Below are 12,079 nucleotides of genomic sequence, written 5' to 3'. Positions count from 1 at the left end.
AAGTATTAACAGAGAAGGACAGCACGTGATGGCATTCTGCCTGCTTGATGCCATACACAGCAATGCTAACAGAAGAAACTCTGTATCTCAATGCCAAAAATCTTGCTCAAATAGAAATTTAAGTGGTTTCATACAGCCTCTGTAATCAGAGCACTTTGGAAAGCAGTTAAGCTGCATGAAGGGTATATTCATACATAAGACATGGGAGCAGGTTACTATTACACAAGCAAAAGGCATCACAGTGCTAAATCTTGATTTATATAAAACCCCATGCTACCAAAAATTCTTTAAATCTAACTGACTACATAAACATACAAAAGAAAAGCAAAACAGAAGTTTTCCAAATAGAGATGCCCAAACCTCCCTTCATATACTGCATTATGATACAATCCAAAAATACTGTGGCTACAATTCCATATGCAGGAAAAAGCTTTCCAAATGAGAAAACCTCATTTCCAAACTCAGGTTAGAGTCATGTCTGCAGTCTGTGACTTCAGCTCCAGTGAACTTGCTGGTGTTTGATGCTTTTAACAGGAAGTAAGCACATCCTGACCAAAGTCACAACTGTGCTACACTCTGACGTTCAAGCATTTTACAGATTTTAGCAGAGCTGTCTCCTTTCACTATAATGAAGGTACAAGAGTAAAGCCTTACTAATCCTGCACTATTTCTCATTCCTAATGAACCAAAATAACAATATTACTATGAAGATATTTTATACAGATCGTTTCTGGAATACTTATCATATATTGAAGACATTAAGACATTTTTCCTTATTTTATGCTACTCCTCTCCTTTTTAGCCTCTACTTTAATTTCTGATTTAGTTTTCTTGAGACACTACTGATTTTATTTAAAAAGCACAGAAACAAAACCTGTAATACAAAAACTTGGCCAGATTAGAGAAGGTGCAATCCCAATTCTAACACAATGACAAACTACTGAATATTAAAGAGCAAAAAAAGGAAAAAAAATACAATTATACTAATAAAAACACCCATTTCTATAAATCTTTATATTTCTCTAATCCTGCCAGAAAGTGCTACAACAACCAGCACTCCTAAAATACACTTCTCTTCAGAAATACTGTATACATATCTACAGAACTATTGTAAGTCATGTCAGCTATTAAAATGTATAATCAAATGTATATTTCTAAAGTGTATAATCAATATTACTATACATGTAAAACTAGCTTTAGAGTCTAACTGGCAAATGTACTGATGTCAGCAACTGATGGCATAATTAGTTTCAGCAGAACCCTAAGCAGATATGATTAAATTTTAAAAGGTTTAAGTAATTTTATCGCTGTAAAATGCTTGTTGATAAAAGCTCTAAGCTTTGAAGATACAAAGCTAAGATTAATAGACCAATTTCTGACATATCATTATTAATTTTTTAATAGGATAGTGTCCACAGGCCCTTGTCAGAATTGTAGCATCATTACACCAGGCATTGTACAAAGTTCAGAAGCACAGACTGCTTTCTAAAGATGTTTGAAACTGTTTTTATGACCTTAAAAGTCATGACTAATCCAATATTCCTAATATTTTAAAAATATTAATAGCAGGAAGCAGATGAAAGAGAGGACCAGAAACCATAATGTCTGCGAGGATTAACTACATGAATAACATCACAGTTTGTAGTGAAAGCTGGGTGGGGTTTTTTTCCCTTCTTGTCATAAAAGGAAACACAGGCAAGTTTTGCTGGCCATTCTATAAGTGATATGACCAAGTAATCTCCTAATAGTGTCATAATAGGAATGAGTGTCTGGAAAGTATTTCTCCAGGGAATTAAAAATGAAGAAAAACCAGCTGTAAGAAAGGTATCCACAGCAGAAGAAAAGCATGACAGTACCTCACTGGAAAGACAAAGGATACTTCAGTTCAGAAAAGGATTTTGTGGGTAAGAGACAGATTAAGGCAAAACAAAGACTTGAACCCTGACAAGATGTACACACACGCTTATATATTGTTATTTACAGACTCTGACTACATGCATATGTTATAAATTATGGCAGCAGGGGCTTGATGCTTCTCCTTTCCTACAGCACCACACTGGTACAACTCCAGTGTTTTCTCTTGTAGTTTACACAGCCTTGGACTAGCAAAGAAACGAGATCTGGAAATTCTGCATCAGGACAGTCTGCAGAATTGGTCTCTTTTCAGATTATTTTATGAGTGCTTTTTAACCTCAATCACTATAATCCCACTTGTCCAGACTAACAACCCTACATGTACTAGGGAAGCAACACTAAACTACATTCCTTCTGTCTGGTCTGAGCAAGACAATAGTTATCTGGAGATGAACATGATAGCATAGAATAATTTAAATAGCTACTCTACAAACCAACCTTTATCTCAATCAGAAAAGGGAGGAAAAAGAAATGGGTATTAAAACAGATCACAGTTTAAAGTAATGAAACCAACATAGATTTGTTGTTCACTCAAGTATTTTTGACCTGACCAACTGGGAAAAGAAAAGGCAGTACTTCATGGCAACAGGTATTACAGTAGTCCTAACATGCTGAGTTACTGAACTGTCTGAAATGTTTATGGCTAATTAACTGTAAGTTACACTGACAAGTTTCAACATCAGTCATACATACATATACAGAGATATATTTTATAAGGCTACAAAACTGTCTGAGTTTTATTAGCAATAAAAAAATGTCAGCTTTTATCATGCAAGCGACTATTAAAACCATGTGAAAGAGGCAAACTGACAAAGAAAGGCAAAACTGTACAGGTCTCATTATTGTGACCAGTCTCAAAAGGCTATTACACTGATACAGTTATAATAAAACTGCATCAGTTTTATTATAACTGATCAGAAAATTAATATACTGAGTCAATACATGGATTTTATGGTCAGCTGAAAGAAAAGAAAGGAAAATAAACAATCAGGAAGAACACTGTACCTTTTAGCACTAGTTGACAATTTAGCAGCTGTTTTGCTTGATATTTTCCCCTCTTTTTTCTTGGGTTGAACTTGCTCCCTTTCTTGTTCCTGCTGAGCACCTTCACGCTGATCTCCATCAGAGCTGCCTCCACTAGTGCTTGGACTATCATCCACTCTCTGCCCCTCTGTAGACATGGCAGATGCTGCACTGAACAAAGACAAACAACCAAAGTTAGCTTTTTGAGAAGAAACTGCCTAATTGTTTTTCTTACATGCTTAAGGAAAGAACACATGGGATACATGTCTTTGTCTTAATAAAATAATGCTCGTGTCACAGTAGTTCAGTAATCCTGGAACTGAAGAGTTTGCCACAAGCATCTTAACAATAATTCACGAGCTGGCAATTTTAAACCTTATACCACTGCCACCCCTCAAAACACTTCAACCAACCCACAAACAAAAAATACAAAATAAACACACAAACCAATCCCTCTGCCAAACTCCTCATAGATACATATATATATGAAAACCAGAAGTTATTGAAGTTAAGTGGGAAACATAATCCTGCAAGTATAAAACAATTCACTGTGAATTATGTTTTTAAACACTCAGCAGTACCATGAGTTAGCCTGTCCCATCAACTATGCCACCAGTTCAAATCTACCACAGTTATTTAAAAACTGAGAGTTATTACTTAGGACTCTCTGTTATCCCATATGAAACAAATCTGTGGGCTCATTCCAAGTCTACAATGTGGGTTTCCACATTACAAAATCCACATCTTGGCATGCTTGATGGAAACACAGAACTAGAAAGCTCTAACACAGGACTGTTTGTATTTACTGAAACGGTGAGCACGTTGGTAGAAGATATAAGGAAGTTTTTTCCTGACATTTCATTCAGGCAACATGAGGCAACAAACTTGCCAGAGACCATGAGCAGCAAGAAATCTTGGTATATTTCAGAAGTCAAGTTAATGCTTTATTCACACACTTCTGATACTAGTTAGCTATTTTAATTTCTTCCTTCATTTTAAATAGTATAACAATATGCCGACAGATGAGGAATTACAAGCCCACTGTTACAGCTGTCATGACTTCTCAAACTCTCAAACTGTTCTAATGAAGGGCAGATGTCCACGAAAAACTCTTACTGAATTAGCTTATGTGGTGGCACTGACTGATTTAAAAAAAAACAAAAAGCCAAACCAAACAGAAAACCCAAACCAAACAAAAAAAACCAAACTGAAACACAGGTCTTTCCTTTAACTCCAAATCTGTACCTTATATACCTATGCTACATATCCTTCTCTAGAGATTTTGAATAAAAAGCACACAGGCCCAAATGTTACTTGCTTACACCCATGCAATCCCCATACATCTGCATAGTTTTCTGATCAAATCTGTCTGAATGAAGAATTTGCTCTCTCATACACAAAGAGTTTCAAATTGCTGTGAACTTCGACTCGCTTTTCCTTTTACCTATATACAGACATCATCACAATTAAGAACAAAACCATTCACCTTGACTATTATATGTTTTAAGACTCACTCAAGGGAGAATAATGAGATTTCAGGCTCAGATTCAACCACGCTTGTTCTGTGGATTAAACAAGTTCATCTCCCTGTACATATTTATGGAAAGAGACAGCAAAGGAAAAGTAAATTAATACCAATGCCAACAGGGTCATGTTGAAAAGGATGCTTTTTAAAGAAGCATAAGTGTTCTCGATAGAGAACAGAAATAAATTTACTCCTATACTGAAAAGCCTTTACCAAGACCTAATTCTATCAAATAATACACACTATGGAGTGGAAGAAATAATCTCTTCAAGCATTATTGACACATCCAAATAACTTCAGGAAGAATTAGGTTTTTTCATCTATTTTGTGAAGCTATACTGAAAAATAATTCTGGAAGTATGGCACCCCTTCAAAATGTTTAGATATTAAAAGAAACAGCAGACAATACCAAGTGATAGATAGGTGACTAAAGTTTCCCTTAATCAGCTTAAGTTGCATTTTTTAACAGAAAATAATATTTTCATATCTAAATATATGTAAATGCATAACACCTAGCCTGCTCATTGAGGTAACTGAAATAATGCAGAGTTTCTGCCCTAAAATTAAAATACAAAAATTGTCCATTCCTAGAGCCATTTCTCCTATAGTATAGCTACAACAACATATTCAGCATAGTTTGTAAATTTACTATCTGACTTTCAGACATTTAAATCCTGCTTGTCAGATTTCAAGGTAAAAGCAGCAGAACACTTACAGGTAATAAACTACAAAAGTATCACATTCTGACAAGTCAAAATATGCAACTGTAATGCAATTTCAACAGTAAGTACCCATTCTCCTTGCTTCTACATAAAGTTAAAATACAACCTCATCTCTTTTTATAACACTTATGTTGGCCTTTATTTGCCCTAGATTTTACTTCTAACCTTTGCTTAATACATCTAATTTTAAAAAGAAAATTTCTCTCTTTACAATGTACACAGGCTTTAACACTGCAGGCCAGAAAGTTAAAAGCATATTTAGCAATGCTTATATGCACAGGACATCTGCTATGAATAATCTCGGCTATAAATACTACTATTATCCAAAAAACAACTGTATTCACTTCATAAGTTCAGGTTACTATCCAGCAGACAAACACTGTAACAGTAGCCCAGAGCATGTAATTACTGTAACATATAATGCCAGCATTTACAAGAGAAAAATGCTTAAATCTGTCATTTGATGTCTAGCTAGTTTGGGGGGCTGGGGAGGTGTTTGGGTGTTTTTCTTTCCTTTCTCCTTCTGTACCTCTTCCCCTTCTGACACCCAGGCAATTCCTTCTACTCCTTCTCCTCACAATATCTGCATTTTTAGGAAGTTTTGTTTAAGGGATGCTCAGTATTGTGGTAAAAGCGTGTTTCAAGGGGCCTGAAATTCGACACTTGTGAAACTTAAAAAGACACACAAACATACAAACAAGTAAGAGAATGGTGGTGGGGGGGAAAGATCAGTGGAGAGGATGACACTGTGAGGAAAACATAAAACATTTCGCTGCCACTAACACAGACATAGAAGTTAGATTCAGATAACACAGAAATACAAGATATTCCCTGAATCAGAAGAGCCGTGTGTTTGCAAGTGTCACACAGTGCGAGAGGGACACACGATGTCCAGGTTCCCGGCTGCCTGGACATTCACACGAGGGTTGCCAACCTCCCGGCTGTTGTGCAGAGAAAAATGAGAGGAGGGGACAGAGGAAGGAACGAAGGGGGACTTAAAAGCCTCTCCCTTAACGTGAGATGAATCAGCACAGAGACAGATTACAAATGTAACTACAACTATCAATTCGAAGTGAACAGTGTCCCAAATATTTTGCTGTTGTCAAATACATCCACTGGCACCTTCCCTTTCCTCCTCAAACTAAAAACAAAACCAAAACAACAATAACAAAAACAAACAAACCAACAACAGAAACAAACAAGCCAACAACAACACCAAAAAACCCCGACAAAAATACCCCCAAACCACCAGTCATTATCACACACACACAAAAAAAAATAAAAAAGAAAAAAATAAAAAAAGATCCTAGCAATGTGTAGATGGGTCCCAAGGGCGGCAAAGCTAGTGATGATGTCTTTCTAAAGCGCTGGTAATTCCCTATAAGCCAAGATAAATTGAGTATTTCTGCAGGGTCCCCCACGAGCAGCAATGGCAGCAGCCGCCTTACTTCATCCTCATTAGAAACCATAAAGGGCAGAAAGACCACAACATCGCGGGACGGGAACGAGCCCGATCTGTGGCAGGGGAGGGTTGGCCAGGGAGGAGGGCACCCGGAAGGATGGGATGGGATGGGACGGGACGGGAGGGCAGTCCCGGGCTCCCACGGCCGCGCGTGGGCACATGAGCATCCCCAAAACCACGCACCCCCCGCACTCCCACGGCCGGGCGGGCGGCGGCCGGGTCACGGTGAGAAGTAGGAGACAACCGAGGAGAGGAGGAGGAGGAGGAGGAGACTGCGAGAGGAAGACGTCGGGGGCACATGCGGGAGGGGAGAGGGTTGGGCTGCGGACTCCTCGGGGCGCGGGGGGGGTAGTGCCTTTCCCGAGGGGTTCCAGGCGGGATGCCCACCGCTGCGGCGGGGGGCGTGGGCACAGCGCATCCCCGGAGGCTCCATCGTGGTGGGAGGCAGAGGGTACCCCTGCCCGAGCGACCCAGGGGCGCAGAGTGCCGCGGGGACCAAGAGGAGCCGGCCAGAGGGGTGGTGCGGAGCGGGGGTGGTCGCTCGCAGCAGGGCGAGCAGGACAAATGGATACGGAAGAGTTGCTGAGAGGGTGTGGGGGTGCAGAGGAGCAATGGAGGCTGGATGGAGCCTGGGGGAGCGGGGAGCGCCGGCAGAGATGCCGAGGTGGCCGGGGGCGGCGGGGGGGCGGCCGGGACGGTTGCTATGAAAGGGCACGGTCGAGGATGACAAGGGGGGAAAGGGGGTACCAGGCAGCGCCGGGGGGATGCGGAGAGAGAAGGGAAGATGAAGGATAAAGATAGAGACCGAGGGTCGCAAATAAATGTGGGTGAGAGGGTGCTGCCGTGGGGGAGGGATGGCGAGTGCCGGGGGGGGGAGGGGAGTCAGAAGGGGCAGAGGTAGGTGTACCCCGGCAGAGACGGGGGAAAGCCGCCGCTACCTGCGGGCGAGCGCAGGTCTCTCTCTCGCTGGTGCCGGGCACAGGCTGCGGGACAATCCGTCGCGATCGCCCCGACTCCGGCCGGGCGCGGGGCTGGCAAGGGGCTGCAGCCGCTCACTGAGTCATGAGCCCGCTCCCCCGCGCTCCTCGCTCTCCGCTTCCTCTCCGCTTCCCCGTCTCTGCCGAGCAGCAGCCACGGCCGCTGCTGCTGCCGCTTCTCCCGCCGCCGCCGCCGCCGCCGCCGCTCCTGCCCCCGCTGCCCGGAGAGAAGTGGAGCCGCTGCCGCGCGCGCGCGCGCACCCCCGCTGCCGCCTCCTCGCGCGCGCGCGCGCCCCCACCCGTCCGCCCGGCGCCGCGCGCGCGCGCGCCCCCGCCAGCCAATTATCCCGGGCGCTCGCGGGCGCCGAGGGAGGGGCGGGAGGGCGGGGGCGCGCGCGCGATTTCGGCAAGGGAGCGGGGGAGGGGGGAAAGTGACGGGAGGGGGAGCGCGGGCGGGCGCGTGCCCGCGGGGGCTGGCGGAGGCCGCGCGCCGCCGGGCAGGGGGGAGGGGCGAGAGGCGGCGGCGGGAGCGCGCGTTAAAGGGAAGCACCGGGGGCTGGGCGGGGTCATTAGGGCAGAGGAAGAAGAAGGAGGAGGAGGAGGCGGGAAGGGATGGGGCGAGCGGGGACCTTCGGCCGGGGACCCGGGGGGGATGGAGGTGAGGGTAGCCGGCCTTTCTCCCCGCCGCCGCCGCGGGCCCCCACGCCAAAGTTCGGGAGCTGGGAGGGCCGGGGCAGGGGGCGGCGTAGGCCGGTATCAACTTTCTTGGCTCTTCTCGTCTTTTTCGGCTCCTTTGTTCCCCGGGGCGGTCGCCCCCTCCTCCCCCCCCGGCCGGCCCGCCCGCAGCTCCGCTGCGCCTTTGTGTGCGCGGAGGCGCAGGAGCAGCCCCGGGGCCGCGGCCGCTGCCCCGGGCGGGAGGGACGCGGTACCTGCGGGGCGAGGGCGCTCGGTGCCTCCGCCGGCCTGCGGGAGGGCCCGGGCCCCTGGCACTCGGTGTGACACTCCGTGGTGACGAGGGAGTTTCGAGCGCTGCGCGGCATCGGCGCGGCCGGGCGGCACACGCCGCCCCCGGGCTGGCGGCGCGGTGACCTGCGGCATCCCGGCTGGAGATAGGCGCTGTCGCCTGGCTGCGGCCAGGTGAACGAGCCTCACCTCCCACGCAGGAATTGCCTCTGTGGAAAGCATCGCAGTCAGGAATGGGAGAGGCCGCGGCAGAGCCGCGCTTAAATGTTAGTTGTTTAGTGGGAATATTAGCCTGGAACAAAACAAACCTCCAGCAGAACTGGGTGTCAGATAACCCCGGCTGCGCTGGGCGAGTGAGACACTTCTGTCCCTGTGCCGACCCTGCTGCTTTATCTTTACATAATATGCTTAACTGTGTTATGTAAACTATCACCTCAAACCTTTCTTCCTCTTGCAGAGAAATATACCAGCCAAGGGTAAAGGGGTAATGCCAAGTCAAAATGTTTTTGCTCTTTTAACAACTAAAGGGAATTAAAAAATAAAGTGTGTTCTCACCATTCCACGTGTGAGGAAGAGTTTCTCCCTGCTTGAGCTGTGAAGTATTGTATTTTTTCTGACTTATGGTTGAGGCGTAGGTGGAGTCTGTGCCACCAAACGTACAGAACTTGAGAACTTGAAGCTCTCTTATATTACTGAGATATATAAGAATTAGAAACATTATTGAGACCTGCTGTCATATTATATCCAGATAATATAAGTGCTTTTTGCATTTTCCCTGTGTGTAAACTTGATAATTTTATTTGCTGAGAAATTGTTTTAAAATTACTTGGTTTATTTCTTCTTCCTATTTCTTTGCTAAATAATCCCAGTGATATTTTCACCCAAATTTAAAAATACCAGTCAGCTAGTTCTTCCTGTTCTGTGTGCATTTACAAGATACTTTCCTGCTTATGATGGAGAAAAGTTCCTAATGTCAGCTAGGTGGATTTCTGTCTGCTAGCATACATTGATTTCTCAGAAGAACTAATAATGAAGTAATTAATAGAATATGATGAGTGAAAGTCCTTCACAAAATACAAACCTCCTGCAAGTAATGCTTCTCATTGTGCTGAATGGTGCTTTGCACACTCTTGACATCCATGGTTCCCTTTTCTAAAATCACTTACACCATGCTTTCTCCTTTTGGTCATTTGAAAACAGCTTGAAAAACATCCAGGAAGTGATAAAATTCTAAGTGATTCTTCTAGCCATGTTTCCTTAATGTTGCTCTGAGGGTTTAAAGGTGCCCTAAAGGAGTCATACCTTTGCCAATGTTAACTCCTGGGCCCATCTCAGGAAGTCTCTTTGGTGGCAGTTCATGGTACTTTATTCCATATCTTTTCTGCTAGGATTTGCAGGACGCACAGAGAGAGGAGCTGAGCGAATCCCCTAATTGAGACAGGGGCAGGATGGGGCCATACAGTGTCCCAGAATCTGGGTCATAAATTCCCAGTGCCAAAATAATCAAGGGAGCACTGAAGTGTTTCAGCACCGAGTGAGAAGTTTGAGTCATCACAAGTCAGGCCCTGATTTTTTTCTTTTGGTGTGTAACCTCTGACCCAGAACCCTAAATGGTAGGGCTTAAATTAAGGACAATTAAACTAGGTAGAAGGTTTGTACTACCTTATGTGTAGAACATACACACTGAGGTGTGCCCTGTTATAAAAGCAGAGCTTTTGAATGAGCCCTGCCTATGCAGTGTAAAGAGAATAGGGCAGGGTAGTCAGCTGCTCCCATTTTTATTCTTTTGACCTTTCAAAATAATGTGTTTGGCCCTCAGATGTTAAAGGTTGCATAATATTGTTCAAAATCCTTTGGAAGACTTTTCTAAATTTGGATTATCTAGGTTGAATCTTGGCCCTTTTGAAGTGGATGGCAATAGTGTTAGATTTCACCCATGATGGAGTGCTAAAGCACACAAGTTGCACTTTTTTTCCTCCCCATGCTTAGTTTTGTGTGATTTCTAAAAGCTGGCACTATTTACACCAGCAGACACATGCAAAGCAAGCAACATGAGTTCTTTACTCTCCCAGAGGCTTGGAGCTTCCTTTTGGAGACATGGTGGAGTTCACCTCACCTGGCACAGCAGTCACGCTTTAAAACTGTTACAGTTAAGGACACTTCTGTTAAGGGCTCTTGATTTAGAGTGTCTGCTATAAGGACAGATATATCAGTCAAAATCTATGAAGTTGAAGAAACCTGAGCAAAGTTTCTATTTAGAAGTGTTTAATTTAAAGAAGTAATAGATCCATTTACTTTTTCTTTTTTTACTTTTTTTTTTTTTTTTAGCTGTACTGGGAGCTGTACTCAATTATGGGAAGTTTTATCCATTTCCTTTTAGTTAAAAACCAGGCAAATATTGTTCTATGTCAAAATAAGAAATAGGAAAGGTGCGAGTTTGATGTTTTTTCTGAATTTCTATTTATACACTACTGTTCATTCCCATTTAAAAGGACATGTCATTTTTATATCACTGTTACAGTCATTGAATGAACACCATTGTCAAGTTAAAACTGGTAAAAAGGGTTTGGTTTTCTGTGGTAGAAAAAAGATGAGACATCATCTCAACCATGGAATAGGTGAAGACAGAACTATCTCTCTTGTAATAGCATATCTCTTTCAGAACTTTAATATTTTATATTAAAAAGTGAGATGGTTATATTTATTTATCCATGATGTGCCTGATTGTTATATCAATCTTTTCCAGCCAGCTCCTAATGAGCCAGTTTGTTTCACCCATCTGAACTAATATCAGCAGAAGGTTGGAGGAATGGGGACAAAGGTGCCTTTATTCCTTCTTTACCTGATTCCACTTTCCAGCTCCACAGGAGCTGTCATAGCCTGTGTTGTTCCCCCCACTCTCCCCTGCTGGGAGCTGGGCCCCATGGGGCTGTTTGGATAGTGGACAGCAGGCAGCTCTCAGCAGCTGGCTCTCTCTTTCCCAGTCTGCTCTTCCATCCTGAGCTGTGGTGGGGGCACAGAATGAGGAGTTTCCACAGTAGCTTCATGCTGTTCTGGGATTCTTCTCCCATAGCTGGTTTTTCCTTATGCTGCTATGATGGCACAAAGCTGTAAGGACCATCCAGAGGATCTAGCCTGTTCTCTCTTTTTTCCCCTCTACATCTGATTTACTTTTTTTTTCTACAATCTTTGCTTTTGTTGCCACTTGGATGAATCCCACTCTGTATGTTGGCGAATGTAAACTGAAATTCACAGGTACCCTGATCTCTGAAGTGCCAGCTGTGTTTGAAAATGCAGTATCTGAGTGATTCAGAGATCAGGATTCTTGTTTTTGTTTCTCTCCAATCAGCATGCAGAATAAAGTGGAATAGCAAGGAAGATATCAGCTGCAGAAATTTAATTAGAGTTTTCAGTTAATTGTGTATGTCCTCATCACTTAGAAAATGACAACTTATATCAAGGAAAACTTTGATTGAATCCTGAACACCAGGTA

General features: G+C 43.9%; 1 protein-coding gene across 2 annotated transcripts in view; it reads right to left on the bottom strand.

The window, feature by feature from the left end:
* LOC306799395 (ubiquitin-conjugating enzyme E2 E2) overlaps positions 1-7,937 on the bottom strand; it is a 196,493-nt gene extending 188,556 nt beyond the window's left edge. The window contains exons 1-2 of one of the 2 annotated variants that reach the window (XM_079300356.1): positions 7,585-7,937; positions 2,920-3,103 (exon numbers count right to left, since the gene is read on the bottom strand). In XM_079300356.1, the coding sequence (XP_079156482.1) occupies positions 2,920-3,095 (176 nt within the window). In that variant the 5' untranslated portion in view covers positions 3,096-3,103; positions 7,585-7,937. Of the gene's footprint in view, positions 1-2,919; positions 3,109-7,584 lie in introns of both variants that reach the window. The other variant, XM_079300357.1, reaches the window with a different exon arrangement.
* Positions 7,938-12,079: the final 4,142 nt, after the last annotated feature.

The sequence above is a fragment of the Erithacus rubecula genome, assembly GCF_903797595.1.
Source record: "Erithacus rubecula genome assembly, chromosome: 3".
NCBI lineage: Eukaryota > Metazoa > Chordata > Aves > Passeriformes > Muscicapidae > Erithacus > Erithacus rubecula.
Note: the sequence above shows the minus strand (reverse complement) of the source record. Positions and strands in the feature narration are given on the sequence as shown.